The sequence below is a fragment of the Vigna angularis genome, chromosome 1 (genome assembly GCF_016808095.1).
Source record: "Vigna angularis cultivar LongXiaoDou No.4 chromosome 1, ASM1680809v1, whole genome shotgun sequence".
NCBI classification, from domain to species: Eukaryota; Viridiplantae; Streptophyta; class Magnoliopsida; order Fabales; family Fabaceae; genus Vigna; species Vigna angularis.
The window spans coordinates 25,889,079-25,904,876 of record NC_068970.1 but is presented as its reverse complement, the minus strand read 5'-3'; the positions used below and the strand labels follow the sequence as shown (position 1 = coordinate 25,904,876).

Below are 15,798 nucleotides of genomic sequence, written 5' to 3'. Positions count from 1 at the left end.
TTATTAATATTATTATTATAAATATTATTATCATTATTAATTATTATTATTATTAATTAAAAACAAAAAAAAAAGTAAACTAAAAAAAGATCTTAACTCATGTTCAAACGTGAATGGGGTATTTATGGCATTTTCAAAGGTGCAGGATGAATATTGAGAGGTGCAGCGAGAATTGCTCATATAAAAGTTACCTAGGAAATAAAAACGAACCACTAACATAAAGAAAAATTGACCAATACAATAACCGAAATACCGAATACTAACTGAACACAACAGTGACCATGTTCATCAAAATAAAAACTAAACCAAACAGAAACAGTGAAAAACAAAACAGAAAATAAATACCTAAACCTAATGGCAAATAAATCCTAAATTTTAAGTTTATTCTAAAAAAATTCTTCCATAAAGTTAAGTTTTTCGTTTTTCATCCATCACCAAGTTTATTCATGAAGAGTTGGATTCTTCATTTTCTTAATGTTGGTCGTGACGTGTTTTACCTTAAAAGAATTCTTTAATGTTTTGACTAACTTGTCATTGATATTTTCTCATTTGTTTTTTGTTTTGGCGGTCTTCTCAATAACCTTGTTCTGCCATAGTTTATGGCAACTTCAACAACACATTTTCCAAAATTCAATTTGTTAGTGGCTACTTCACTCTAATGGTGGTTCTTCATGCTGAAATTTTTCACTTTTTCTTGAAACATCCAATTTAGCTTCCCTATACACTGTATCTCCTCATCCTTTTCTTTAATTTTCTTTTCTACGTCCGCCACCCTCACCATCATGACCTCCAACATCTTTGCCGATCTTTGTATGATCTCTAAAATTTCTACCGAGCTCTTTATGGCCACTGCTGAGCTCTCTAGGTATAAAATTGGGCTCTCTCCTGCGGTTTCTTCTTCTTCTTAGCCCTTCACCAAGCTCTCCACCATGGTTTTCAAGCTTTTCACCTAGTCTGCTGAGCTCTTTGATAGCTCGACATTAACTAGCTCGGTTGTCACATGCTCAAGCTCAAGGAACTCGGCCTCCCGCTACTCAACTTCAAAGAACTCAACATCAGTTGGCCTCACACCAACCAATTTGGCACACCCTAGAAACAACTTGGCATAACTCGACCTAAGATAGCTCGACCAAAACTCTCCACAGCTTGGCCATACGTCGTCAGAGCTCATTATGATCAACAATATCTTATCTCCTGGTTGTCTTCTCTGTAAGAAGATTTTTCTACTCTTTTGCAGCTTGACAGAATTTAGCAATGTGACTGAACTTACTACAATTGTAGCACATGCTTGATCTGCACTCGTTTACATAGTAACCATGCTTGCCACACTTAAAACACTTCCTTCTTGACCGATCCTCCCGTCCTTTCTCCTTTCCTTGGCCATGTCAATTTTATTGATCAATTTGCTCTTCACCATCATCCTCAAAATTACCCTGGCCTTATCCACCTCGTCCTCAGCGTTCTCATCCTCTACCTTAAGGACCTTAGCTTTGAGTATTGAGTTTCGTTCGAGTCAAACTATGCTTGTAGTGCTTGGTCGAGAGGTTCCACCCATTCATTCTAGTTCCATCTCGTTTGTTCGTGGGCTTCTAATGACCCAATAAGTTCATCCACTATGAGAACTTCCAAGTCTTTCTATTCTTCAATAGCGCACACGATACTTTTGAAATCTTTTGTGAGTGGTCTCAGATTTTTCCCACAACCTGACTAAGTGGCATTTGTTCTCCATTCCTATCGAGTTGGTTGGCCACCTTCTCCACTCGAGTTTTGTACTTGGTTACATGCTCTTTAGGCCTCATCTTTAGCTCTTCAAACTCCCTTATGAGAGTTTGTATTTGAACTTGTCTGACGCAGTGGTCACCTTTATACGCAACCTTCAATATCACCCAGGCCTCCTTTGTTGAGGCGACATTTACAATTTTTTTGAATCTTGACTCAGCTACTGCATTGTAAAGAAAATATAATGCTAACTGATGAACTCATATTTATGCCCTCATTTATTGTCTTCTTAATTGTTTTCTTTACTTTAGTAGAATATTTTAATTAGGATTTGCTATAATTGGGTTTATTTAGCATGAGATACAAAAACATGTTAAAAATAGCTTTTTAGTTGCATAAATATTCTTTGGATATTTTGTGGTGTGTTAGTGTAGTTGCAGCTAAGTTTAACTCATTGAGGTGTGAAAATAAATTTTTTAGAATTCCATAACACCTTAAAGATAAATCGAAGAATAGAAAATAATCAAGACCACAAAGAGTCAATCCAAGTATAACATGAAAAAGTGAAGAAATTTAGCTAAGCCAAGAAGAGGGAAGATGCAACAAAAGTTGAATCTTGTAGTTTTCTCTATTTTTTTCTACTAAAAGGGCTTTGGTAATTGATAAATGTTTATGATTAAAATAATTTGGGAAAAATATATCTTAAGATATTTTATTTGATATTGTTAAATAATTACCTTATTTAACTATATCATTAATATCAAAAGATAATATTTACCAAATCTTTTTTAATCTGGCATATATCTTCTCAAATATGTTTAAATCTCCACCACAATCAAGTATATTTTGAATATATTAGATTATTTAGAAGATAATTGGAAGAGATTACATTATCATAAAGAAGATTACAACAATAGAAAAGCCTGAAACAAAGAGCCCAATCCAATTTCTATATAAAGAGACTTAAGGAAGAACATTAGGAGCTTAAGGAACCCTTTGGGGATCAAATTTCGTCCACGCTCTCTTCTCTTATGTTCTTCACCCTCTCTTCTTCTATTTTCATGTTATTTCAACATTCCATGGAGTGCTAAGCCTTTTGGATTGATTCTACTGTAATTTCTTAATTGGATTATGAGGTTTGATGAGTAAATTTATTTGTTTTTTTTATTCTTGTTGTGATTTATTTTTATCTTTGTCTTTTGCTTCTTAATAAGGTAAAAGTAATTATTTTTACATTATAACAAGTTAACATGGTCTTAAATCTACATAAGATATCAATCATATGAGTTCAAGAGTTTTTATTTTTAATTAAGAATTTAATTTGTGTTGAAAGGCTTTTTGGTCGCACTAAAGCCAACAAAACCTAGTCCTCACTAATGTAGTATAGGGACAACTTAGAGAATCAATCCAAGGACTTGGTACTTATTAAGTTTAAAATTGTAGAATTAAAACCTATTTACTTATTTACTTATTTACTAAAACTAGGGAAAGAAAATAAATTATTAAAAATAAGAGAAACTACATGCAAATGCACGACTAAACCTATCTAGATGATGTATGAATAAAGGAAACTAATGCCTAATATTATGAACTAGATGCAATGATGAATGAAAATGTAAACAAAATCTAATAAGCTAAAACCTGAAGATGGACTACTATTCTATTATTGTAAAAGAATAAAAAATTTTCAGAACCTAACTAATGAAAGCAATACCATATAACATGCTAAAAGCTAAAATAAGAAAGTAAACTATTTATGAAAAAACTGAAACCTGAAAATGATCCTAATTCTACTAATGAAAAGCTCAAATGACAGTTTGAAAAGAAATCTCCAATGGAAACAACAAAATAGAAAATTGTAATAGAATTTAAGTAAATGTCCAAAATCTATCATCTATCAAATTAACCAAGTAAAAAAAAAAAGCTTACAACGAAGTTAGGTAAAAATAATTTCGAGATTAAACAAACATTGAGTTGCTAAAAAGGGTCTCAGTCACTCTCAAGAACACTCTCAAGAAGACATCCTGTAATATAAAGGCCACTTTAGGGTCTTTGAGTCCATATTTCAGAACTTGAAATGGTGACTCTCACTCAATTTATCAACCCATTATCAACCCAATATTTGTACAATTCAAAAGCATGTTATAGTACTCATCAAAAACCTCATAAAACTACTCTAAAATAAAAAAGAATTAGAATCAAAACATCTACTCTAAAATATGAAAAACTCATCAAACTCAGAAACAATTATCAAAAGAGTAGGATCAATAATAGTGCAATTACAGAAACATAAATGGAATCAATAAAGGCAAATGACAATCAAATGTAAAGTGAATCAAGATTGAAACGTAAAAACTCTTATTGAAAACTGGAAATGATAATACAATTGATACCAGAAATCAAAGAAACCGCAAAGTCTGTCACCCAATGTGATCATCTTCGAGTTCCAGTGAAAAGAATAGAGTTCTATCTCTATGAAAAGCTGATAAAGTCTAAAACTAAAGGCAAGAATTTGGAAAAGGTAGCGTCTGTTACCCACTACCCGTCTACTCTAAGCACAGTCTGTCACCCAATGCACATATTTTCTTCATTACAAAACTTCTCTTTATATAGGGAAAGTCTAAAAAAGAAAAAGAAAGAAAGGGGGAAAGGGGGAAGAACTGAAAACAAACTTGGAAGCTTCTCGAGCATTCTTCAAATAACTTTCTAATCGTTCTACTTCAAATGATCCAGCTCTGCAAGCCTCCGTTCACGATTCTGGTTCGATTAACTTCTGGGCCGACTTCCTTTTGAGTCGTGGAGCTTCTGGTTCTTCTTCTGGACAGCGACAACAAGCTCCTCTCTTCGATCTTTCACTTCGCTCTTTGCCCTAGCTCATGGGTGAAGGAATTGGGGAAAGTCCCAAAATGAACGAGCTTGCTGCCTCTACCCTCTTTTGCATCAGAACACCAAAATGGTGTGTTTCATTAAGTCCATATAAGGAACTTCAAATGAATTCCAGCACAGCAGCCTAGCTCATTTCACACATTGTTGCAGCTTTTCAACCCTTCCTAGCCCATTTTATTCAGGCCAATTCAACTCCAGTAGCTTCATCGGCCCAAACAAGAAAAAGGGCAGTGGCTTTCCATTCAACACTGATCCAATTCGTGCACAGCCTCTTCGCACAGCTTCATTTACGCCTTAGCCCACTCAATGATTTACTTCCAGATTAAAACATTGGGCTTTTTAATTTAGCCAAAAAGCCAAAGAATTGATCTGCAAAAGGAAATTTAAGGGTTAAACAGTAAAAAGAAAAGATAAAAGCCTACAAAAGCAAAAATAAATTATTTATTTTTCTGAATATTTTTATCTAAAGAGAAAAAAAACTTATTTATTTAACTAAAAAGGGAAAATTAACACTATTTCTATCAAAATCCTATTTTTGTCCTATTTATACTAATCTATCTTAATTGTAGAAAATTAAAAGCTAAACTAACCTAAAAGAAGAATATTAACATAGAAAAATAGGGGAAAATGAAGAGTTATCACTTTGATTAAAGTTAGAAACTTTCATATGATTGAATGAGTTTTTGCCAATAATTGAGAATATACTTTGATTAGTGATAAAAACTTTAACATGAATTAATCAAGAATGTACTTTGGTTAATTAGCTTTTTATTTGTTATAAGAGGTAAAAGAATAGACATGATTAGGCATAGTAATATTTAATTGAGAATGTACTTTGGTTAAATTTATTATGATTAATCTACAAAGTTCTTACTTTATATGGTGAAAGAATTTTAGCTTAAACAAAATTTTTATTGATTTTCATATCCCTTATAGGTGGTGTAAGATTTGCAGCATACACTTGATGAAATTACCTATATAAGTGTCGAGTGGGGTCGCTTGCATGAGATCTTGGTATGATCTCTAGAGCAATAATGAATATTGGGCACGTGCATGACCTAATAAGCGTAACACAATGATAACAGCAAGGATTGTGGGGGTGTATTGTGATTGATAAACAATGTCTTTGATTCATATAGTTTGCTATACCAACTACATTGTGTGTTAAGTTTCTCGATCTAAGACTGGTTCAGATAGCTCGCTACATCAGCTCTTATGCATTACAACCAGCTCTTATGCATTACAACATGTGAAACCCATAATAAAAGTTTCTTATCTTTCTTTTGCAACGTGTAGGGGATTGTTATAAAATAATAATAATTGTAAAAAGAAACTTAGATTTTTAGACGTTGGCCAACAATTTTTTTCTCTCATTAAAGTTCATAAGTTATTTATTTTTTATTCATTATTGTGGCAACAATTTTTTTTTACCAAATTTATGCTTTATAAATAGAGCATTTCCTACACTTCAAAAAACACACCAAATCAAGCTTTCTTTTCTCCTCTCAAAAGGAAATTTTATTCCTCAAGCTATCTTTTTAGTTTTTTCTTCCTTTATTTTCTTAGCCTCTTTATATCCTTGGTTTATTCTTTTACTCACTTTAGAGTTTCTTGTTAGTTTTGAGATCACTAGTACAAAAATCGCGTACAACGTCGAATATTTTGGACTAAAAGAAACAATAGTGATAGATTGGTAGGATTATTTTTACATTAAGTACAATATAATAATGTAAAACAATAACGTTATCTAAAAATTCGAGATTTATACATTATTTTATAATATAATAATATAAATTGTCAAAGGTTGCTGCTTCTGATAATAATATAAATTGTCACTATTCACTTCAGTAATGGGAGAAGCATTAGAGTAACAGTCTAGTGTCTATTAAGTGAGTAACGTAAAGAGGATAAGAATATCACTTATTCGTTAAGGGAGGCATCAAAAAAGATTGAACTCTAAAGATTTTCTCATGTGAATCAAGCTGGTGGCTTGAAGATGGAACTAACCCTTTCGTTTCATTCCTCCAGTAATTTGATTAGAATGAGTTTTATGAGTATCTAATTTCATAATTGTCCGTACCCTGTTAAGCTATAATGAGAATCTTAATTTGAAACTTGTCTGCCGCACGAATACTCTAGTGGCCAAGAAAGAGTAACAACAGAAAGGTGCTGCCATTTTTCAAACATAGAATCAGAGAAACTGGAACATTAATTTGCAAGCCCTTGCGCATCTCTTTCACATCGAGCACAACAACCACCACAATCACACCAAGCACGGCTACCACAAATTGATGGATAAAAATCTTAATTTTACTTCTTGTAAACCTAATTTTGCTTGATTAATTGAAGATAAGTAAAAATCCTAATTTTTAAGGTAAATAAACTTATTTTCTAAGATCCATACAAAAATAGAAACGTGACACATAGTGGACAAATAAGTTGGCATCATAAGTGGACAAATTTAACGTCGTTATTTTTCGAAGGCTAAAAGTTATAGTTTATTAAGAAAGAGGATAAAAGTGAACCAAACTTTGAAAGAAGGACAAAACCCAAAAACATATGATTATTGATAGACTAAAAACATATTTAACTTTAATTACTTAAAAAAATTATTAAAATAAAAAATAATTTATTTTTAATATAATTTGAAATCAAATTTTTTGTTACTGCTTTTTGAAAAATAAGAATATTATAATAAAAACTACTTATGGAAGTTGTCAAGTATTATGCATATGCATAAACAAAGGATCGTGAATGAAAATGAGTGGAAGTTGGAAGTTAATGTATTATTTTATTATTTTTAGTTTTTTAAATAAGGAATTTATAATTTATTAGAAATTGAAAAACATTGAAATTGAATTGATTTTATTTTAAATTATTATATTTTTTAAATATTTATTTGGATAATATAATCCAAATTAAGTGAATTTCTATTTTTTTATTTGGATAAAATATTTCAAATTAGTAAGGTTAGATTCATGTAAGGTTCAACCAAACTAATCTGGGTTAGAGTCAAATTTAGTAAACCTAAATTCAAGTTGAGTTGATTTGATTTGAATTCAACTTCAGTCAAGTAAACTCGAACCTCGATCAAGCCACGTTGGCCTATATTGAAATCAAGTCAAGTCGCTTTGAGTTTAGGTCAAACCAAGTGGATTTAAGCCTAGTTGATTCAAGTCCAAGTAAGCCTACATTCAGTTGGCCAACCCACATTTGGCTGAGTTAAGTATGCCTAGTATGATCAAGACTACATAAAGCCTAGTTTGATCAAGACATGGTCAAGCAAGGTTGGTTCAAGTATACTCAAGCCCAAGTTGACTTAGGGTAGAGTTGAACTAAGTTGTTAAGTGCCGAGTTGGGGAAAATCCATGTTTGTGGGAGTGGTGGTTTAACCATGTTCAATCAAGCTTCGTTGAACCATAGTAGGTTTATTTTGATAAAGATCAGGTTAGGTCTAATTCGTTTAAGACTGTTAAGAAATAGACTTTAAACCTAAATCAACCTTATAAAATCAATTTGTAAGGTGACATTGGCACTCACATATATACATTAAATTGACATTATCTCTAATCAAATTGAGACTTCTAGCATATCTCCTCAAGCTAAGGTATATACATCTTGTGCGTGAGACTAGACATTAATGGGTGGCCTGATAGCGGGTGGAATGATATGCCTAACACACACAAATCCCGCTAGGATATGCTTTGACCCATGACTTTGCTATCATGTTAAAAAGTGGACTTTAAGCCTAACTCAACCCTATAGACTCAGTTTGTAAGGTGAGATTTGCACCCTCCTATATACTCTAAACTGACTTTATCTCTAATCGACGTGAAACTTTCGCTGCACCCTCTCACGTTGAGGTACATACATCTCTTGCGTGAGATTATACATTATTGGGTGGTTCTATAGTGACCCAATAACGGGTAAAACAATAGACCCAACAAACAATAAACTCCACTAGGATAGACTCTAACAATGGTTTTGATACCATACTAAGAAGCTGACTTTACGCTTAACTCAACCATACATTAAACCACATTTTATATTTAAGGGTTAAATATGTTTTTAGTTCCTAAACTATCAAGCGAATTTGTTTTTAGTCCCTCTTTCAAACTAAGCTACATTTTGATCCTTCTCCTTAAGGAAACCATAATTTTTCGTCCTCCAAAACTAACGACGTTAAAAATAAGCTGAGGTGGCTAACGGTGGTGTGACATGTCGCTTTTTTTTCTAACACCAGTTAATCTTTCTCAGCTCCTCTCCCTCCCTCACCCTCCGACTCTACCATAGCCACCTCCAGCGCCACCTCGAACATCACCGGCGCCACCATAACCGTGAAACCCCCATGTGCAACCACCCTCCACCACACTCACCTCCATATCCAACGTAAAACCTCCATCTCCACTGCCTAGAAAACCCCCAAATCATGTATCAGTTCATCTCCTCCCACCACCATAGAGACCCAAATCAGAAAACTAAAACCACCCAAACCTTCATCAGCACAATACCTCCCCCCCACCCACCGACTCATCAACCCAACATCGCTTCCACCTGCTGCCCCTTCTCGCGCCGCTTCCTCAAATTCCTCGTCATGTCCCTCATCGCAACACCTTCCAAAAATACCACCACAACCACTGCCCTCAACATCCTATCCTTGAACCCCCACAACTTCGCATCTCCCCAATCCCTCTCCGATTGGCTCAAACCCCGCCTCCCCTCCGAGTCCTTTGCCTCGTTGGGCGTCAAGCCCGGCACCAAAAACGTGCACAACCTTTGGCTCAAACTCTCCCAGGGAGAGAAACCTCCCTCGCCGATTCCAGTCCTCCGATTCGGATAGTCCACGTCGTCCTCGTTTGTGTCACCGCCAAACACGACAAGGTCCTCGTCAAGTCGCACCAGGAGTTGTCCGATGGCAACATCCGGAAGCGCGACAGGCCCTTGTCGTAGAAGATGAAGCCTAACGAGGACCCCGAGTCCGCCGCCGTTAGAGGCATTTTTGAAGAGCTTGGCTCTGCGATTGTTGGTGCAGGACCCAATCCTGAAATCGCTGACATTGTCACCATCGATCCCAATTCATACGAGATGCGGGTTGAAGAGCGCGAATCGGGTTCGTACCCGAGTTTTCCCGGTTGGGTGTTTTGTCTTTTCCTTCTTGAATGCCAATTACTTCATTTTGTTCAAATGAATTCAGAAATAGGAGTGGTAATCAGATAATGAGTTGAATGAGTTGTTGTTAAGCTGTAGCTAATGAATTCAGCTTGTGTTGGTAGTTGTGATGCGGAAGGGAAGGGAGGGTCGTCGGTGGCTGAGGAGACGGTGGGAACATCCATGGTGGGGGAATGGGGTTGGTTGGTGGAACGGGAGAAAATTTGAGGAAGATTGATCTCAGAAAAAAAATGATGTGACACTTCACCGTCAGCTAGCTCAGCATTTTTTTAACGTTGTTAGTTTTGGAGAACGAAAAATTATGGTTTTCTTAGAAGAAAGATCAAATTGTAGCTTAGTTTGAAAGAGGGACTAAAAATAAATTTGTTTGATAGTTTAGGAACTAAAAACAAATTTTATAAACTAAAAACATATTTAACCCTATATTTAACGTATTTAACGTGGATGGTTGGACAAAATTATTTAATATAGAAGGTATAATAAGAAACTTCAAAATTCAGCTCGAACTCCTTAATGTGGATGAAAAATTACTCTTAAAGATTTATGATTTAAAAATTAAAAGACACAAAAATATTTAAGCACTTAAATTTTCTAACTTGAAATATTGTTAATTTTAAATTAGATTAGTTTGTATTTATTCTCTTATTTTAAAAAATATTATTAGAATATTCTCCATCAATCACAAGACAAACACCAAAAAATATTTAACAACAAAATATAAAAATTACTCAAAAAAACAACATCAACGTTAAGAACGTGTACATCAACATTAATTTGACACGGATAAAGTGCATAACAAAAAGCATCAACATCACCGTTAAAAAGTGTTTGTACATCACATTCATTTCAACCGATAAAGTGTATAATAATGATTAATAGTACATAGACATTTATATTTATTTAACACATATTATAACAGCAAAATAATTATAAAAAATAAACTTGTATATATTAAAAAAAAATTATAATATCAAATAAATATAAAAAATATATGTATGTCAAAAGTGTGATTTTTCGTATTACAATTTCTCATCATTTAACATGATCTTTGTCTTAATCTTGCAATCAAAACAATATTACATATTTCACTATGAATGCATAAGTGGTAAAAAGAATTAAAAATGAATTAGTAATAACAAAGTATAGGAATTAGCTCGACCAATCACGCGTCAAATTAAAATTAGTTCATTTCCATGCTATCTTCCCAATCTGTATAACTAAGTTGCATTTTTCCGTCATACCGTTTCCCTTGAACCTATCTTAACCAATATGGTCATGTTAATATTAAGATTCAATTAATTAATTAATTACATTGAAATTCAAATATAAAAATATAAAGTTATGAAAATACTGTAAATTAATATAAATTTAAAAAGTAAAACAAAGTTGATATTCTTTTTTGGGGCCCTACAGTGTTTCCCTCGCCTAGCCTGTGGGAAAAAAACAAGAGCTTTTTGGTGTTGTCATGAAGCTGTCTTTCAGGCCACCACGTGAAAATAATGTAATGTGAGAAGAACTTGTTGGTGAGAAAAGCTTCTTCTGGGAAGGCAGACAGTGCTGATAAATGTTCTTAGATGTACAAATAAGCATAATTCTAATAACACAGAATTTAAAAATAAATCATTTGGGGAGGATGAGGAAAGAATTACCATAATCAAACAAGGTGCCCAAGTGAGATTGATCAATCCACTACAAAAGCTAATATTCTCGTTCATATTATTGCAAATTAAAATTTTTAACGTTTCTTTTCAGATTATTTTCCATTACAAACGACAGGTAAAACCTTAGCATAAAAATCAGACATAAGAACAATGATAGTAGGGATTAACATTTAGAGAGGCTTTTAAGGTTGTGTATGAGATTATCGATATACCTATCCTGTCGCTCTCCATTGACAAACAAATCCTTCATCTCTTTTATTCTTTCTCTGTAGATCTTTCCCTTTTCTTCAACCACAACCAGTTTCAATGAGTCAGCGACCGAGTCACTCGAGAACGATCCATCTCGTTCATCTCTGGGCACAGAGTATCCCATCTTCTTCTCCTCCAACACCCTCGCATTTATCCCTTGGTCTGCCAAGAACGTTAACAGAACCAACGGTTTCTCGTTCTGAACAGCCTCCACCACAGATGTCCAACCGGAGTGAGTCAAGAACCCACCAACAGCCACGTGTTCCAATATCTTCAACTGCGGTGCCCAACTGCTGCACACAACTCCACGTCCCTTAATTCGTTCCTCGAACCCTTCCGGCAACCTCAGCACATCTGGGTCATACGGACCACGCTGAACCCTCAGCAACCACAAAAACGGAAGCTTCGATTTCTCCAAACCTAAAGCTATCTCCGTCACTTCATCTTGCGTCGGTTTCGCTTCGCTCCCGAACGCCACGTACACAACGCTCCCACGCGCCTGCTTGTCCAACCAGCCCTTCATCCACCTCCACGTGTCGTTGTCCTCGCCGCCAACAGGCGCCGTGCTGGGTAGCTGCCCCACCGGGAGAACTGGCTTCTGGTAAATGCTCTCCAGCAGATGAAACCACTCCGATTCGAACTCAGTGCATCCTCGAATAAAAACGATATCGCAGTTCTGAATACTGACACCGAACCGGTTCGTGTCGGCGACGCCGGAGTTGTTTTGGGAGGAGAGGCTGTCCACGATTCGCATGATCTCGTAGTAACGGAAGGCGACGGTGGTCGGGAAAGGGACCCACGGAGGAGCAACGATGTAGTCTTCAGGTTTTTGGCGGTATGAACTGTCGTGGCCCATGAGGACGGAAGGGGGTCCTAAGAAGCCGAGGAAGGGTGGAGTGCAAATGCTGTAAAAGGCCTTCCTTATGCAAAGTTTGGAAGCTACAGAAGCTGCCCAGAAGGGAGCGAAGTCGTAGAAGAGCCAATCGGCTTTGGAAGATTCGAGAAAATGGGTGAAGGGTTCTTCCAAAGTATCGTAGGCTTTCTTCAGGTATTGAACGACGTCGTAGGGGACGTCGGTGGTGGCCTCTGCATTTTCTGGAAGGTTTGGGACTTTGGGCAGCGGAAGCTTGACGAAGTCGATGAGTGTGGCCAAGTTTTGCGAGACTTTGGGGAGACGCTCTATGTTTCGAGGAGTGGATACGAAGCTCACACGGTGACCCTTTCCAGCAATGAGCTTGGCTAGCTCGAGGTTCGGGATCATGTGTCCAAAGGCTAGCCATGGAAGCATTACTATGTGGAGAACCTTTTCCTTATCATTGGCCATTTTTTCAGAGCAGGCTGCGTATGGTAGTTTTTCCTTTTTCTCACAATGCGAGATATGTTAATATTTCTCAGGTTTTATTTTTCGTGGACTCTGACGACCAAACTGGAAATTACACTTCAACCGAAACAGTAAAAAGAAAATTTATAGCATTTCTCTGATAATGATAGAAGATATTTAATGACTGAAAAGATAAAACAAAACAGACAAATCCATATTGCTCAAAACTTATTTACTATCAATTTTTAAAAGTTTGAGATTAGTAAGTTGGGAAACACTTGGCAAATAAAAGAAGTAGTCGTTATCCACAAGGACCATTTTAACATTTTTCATTTGCCATAAATAGTCATATTTAGCATAAATTATGTTTTATTATTTTAATGAAGTAGTGCATGTATTTTTTATTATTTATTGTAAGTTTGGAGGTAACCCTAACTTTTTATTCTCTCTATCGAAATCATTTTATTGTAAGTAAAATTTTTGTTTCGTCCTTTTTTTATAAAAATTGTGCATGATAAACAAGAATTTTTGTCATTTTTGTAATTGCTTATTTTAAAAAAAATATAATAAATTATATAGAATAAAATAGGGTATGCTAAATACACCGTGCATGATAAACAAATATGAGTTTTCCAAACGAAATGGTTATTCATCAGTACAATTTATTCGATTTTCTAATAAATCTCAAATTTGTTTGAGTGTTGGTCTGATGATTAGACTAATATACTATTGTAGGTTATATTAATTGAATTATGACGAAGGTAAGGAGAATCAAGTCGTAATTGAATAATTCAATTGCTAGCAAAATAAATGTTGAGAAAAAAAATTCGAAACCATGAAATGATGTGAAGGTCATACATGAAGGACACTATGAAATGATGTGAAGGTCATGTAGCAATGACACAAACCATGTAGAAATAACTTAAAGGTCTGGAAATGGGTTGGAGAGTATATATGAATGGTCTAGAGGTCATATCATAAACGACTAGAAAGCCCTACAGGAAAAACAATTATTGTTACAAAAAAAACCAACTCCAAACTCATTATTTTTAGGCTTAATGGGTTACTTCGTCTACAAGTTAAGAGCTGAATTTTCGTTTAGTATCCAATTTTAAAAATGCTTCTATTTTATCTCAAAGTAGTATAAATTGTATCAATTAGATCTCTTCCGTTAAATTCACATAAACAGAGTTAACTCCAGCTGACGAATCTGCACTTTTTCTTCTCTCTCCTCTGCAATTCCTGCAATGTTCTAACTTTTTCTCTCTCTTTCTTCTTCCTCACTTTTTATGTTCTCCTCTACACCTTTGAATTTCTCCTGCAAAGCTTTGAGTTTCTCCCAAAGTTTAGGGAAACTTTGTGAAATAAGAAAGCATTGACCCTGAAACCAGGAGAGATAATTGCATATTCTAGTGTAAATATAGTTGTTGACTAGAGGCAATGTAAGGTTCATCTTATACTTGCAATTCAACCTATAGCCTTTTATATTGTCTCCATGTCTACCTTTCCTCCAGATAAACCAGACACTTTATTTTTTCTCTAATTTTTTCAACTTGTTGAAGAACAGTTCCCCTAAAAGATTATGGTGTTGTTTGCTAGAACCCAAGAACGATTTTTTTCCTTTTTATATATGTGAAAATTCCATGATGTTAGCATTTACCTTAAACCTTTGTTCTGTAGAATTCAGAACGTTCTTTCTTTATGAGGCCATCTAACTATTTGAACCATTTTTTATTCTCTTTCTCAATTGCTTGACTACTGCCAAGAATAATGTGGATAGTAAGATGCTAAATTTCATTCTGGAATATCTGCGAACCAATCCTCTTTCAAATATGCTTTTTACACCCTTGAACAAATTTTACTGCTAGGCTAAATCAATACATTCATAAGTCAACTTGCAATGCATTTGCTATGCGTATTCCTTCCAATATTCAATGACAAGGGTATGTTGTTGTAATTAGTCAATACAAAGTGTTGTGTGTGTTGAGACATGTTCTTTGTCATTCATTAGTGCACAAACTTCTGCAATAGAGGCTATATATTATATTCCTTTATATTTCTGTAAATAAAAATTCTTGTGTTGGTTTGATTGCTTTGTACAGGATGGTCATAAAATCATCAGTCGGTATCTCGTGCTTGCTAGGGATCCAATAATCCCAAAAGCTTATAAGCCCTTTAAGGTAAAATCTCTTTTTGATGTATGACTATTGTCTCAATCATGACACAAGATTCTCTTCGACCAATTATTCATTATTTTCAGACAAGTATTGTGTTTACGCTGAATGAAGGTCCTGGAGTACTGTTTAAGGCTTTGGCTGTATTTGCATTGAGGGACATAAATTTATCCAAGGTTATTATTATCTATGGGAAAAAGTTTTTTTCTTGCAAGTCTATCTCTATGCATGATTATTACAAGACAATTAACATTGTGTATATTTGAAATCAGATTGAAAGCCGTCTACAAAGAAATAGGCCATTAAGAGTTGTGAGTGCAGAGGAGAACAGAAAAAGTGAGGAAGAAGAGAGAGAGAAAAAGCTGGAACATTGCAAGAAATGTAGAGGAGAGAGAAGAAAAAGTGCAGATTCGTCAATTGGAGTTAATTCCGTTTATGTGAATTTAACGGAAGGGATCTAATTGATACAATTTATAATACTTTGGGATAAAATAGAAACATTTTTAAAATTGGGTACTAAACGGAAATTCAGCTCTTAACTTGGGGACGAAGTAACCTATTAAGCCTTATTTTTAAAACTTTTCTCTTGATTTTTTTAAAAATAGACAGTAATAAAATC

At 34.8% G+C, this 15,798-nt stretch overlaps 1 protein-coding gene, 1 long non-coding RNA gene and 1 pseudogene across 2 annotated transcripts; 1 reads left to right on the top strand and 2 right to left on the bottom strand.

Annotated features, from left to right (window-relative positions):
• Positions 1-8,876: 8,876 nt before the first annotated feature.
• Positions 8,877-9,671, bottom strand: LOC108328069 (uncharacterized; annotated as a pseudogene).
• A 1,788-nt stretch (positions 9,672-11,459) lies between these two features.
• On the bottom strand, positions 11,460-13,060 carry LOC108337190 (UDP-glycosyltransferase 91A1). Its single transcript, XM_017573664.2, has one exon. It carries the CDS (start codon positions 13,006-13,008, stop codon positions 11,599-11,601), a length of 1,410 nt encoding a protein of 469 aa, XP_017429153.1. The 5' UTR covers positions 13,009-13,060; the 3' UTR covers positions 11,460-11,598.
• Positions 13,061-15,134: 2,074 nt separating this feature from the next.
• Positions 15,135-15,464, top strand: LOC128195799 (uncharacterized). Its single transcript, XR_008247656.1, has 3 exons — positions 15,135-15,185; positions 15,266-15,355; positions 15,452-15,464. It is a non-coding gene; the product is annotated as an uncharacterized LOC128195799 (long non-coding RNA).
• Positions 15,465-15,798: the final 334 nt, after the last annotated feature.

Coding starts and splice junctions, on each gene's coding strand:
- LOC108337190 (XM_017573664.2), bottom strand. CDS start 13,008: ATGGCCAATGATAAGGAAAAGGTTCTCCACATAGTAATGCTTCCATGG.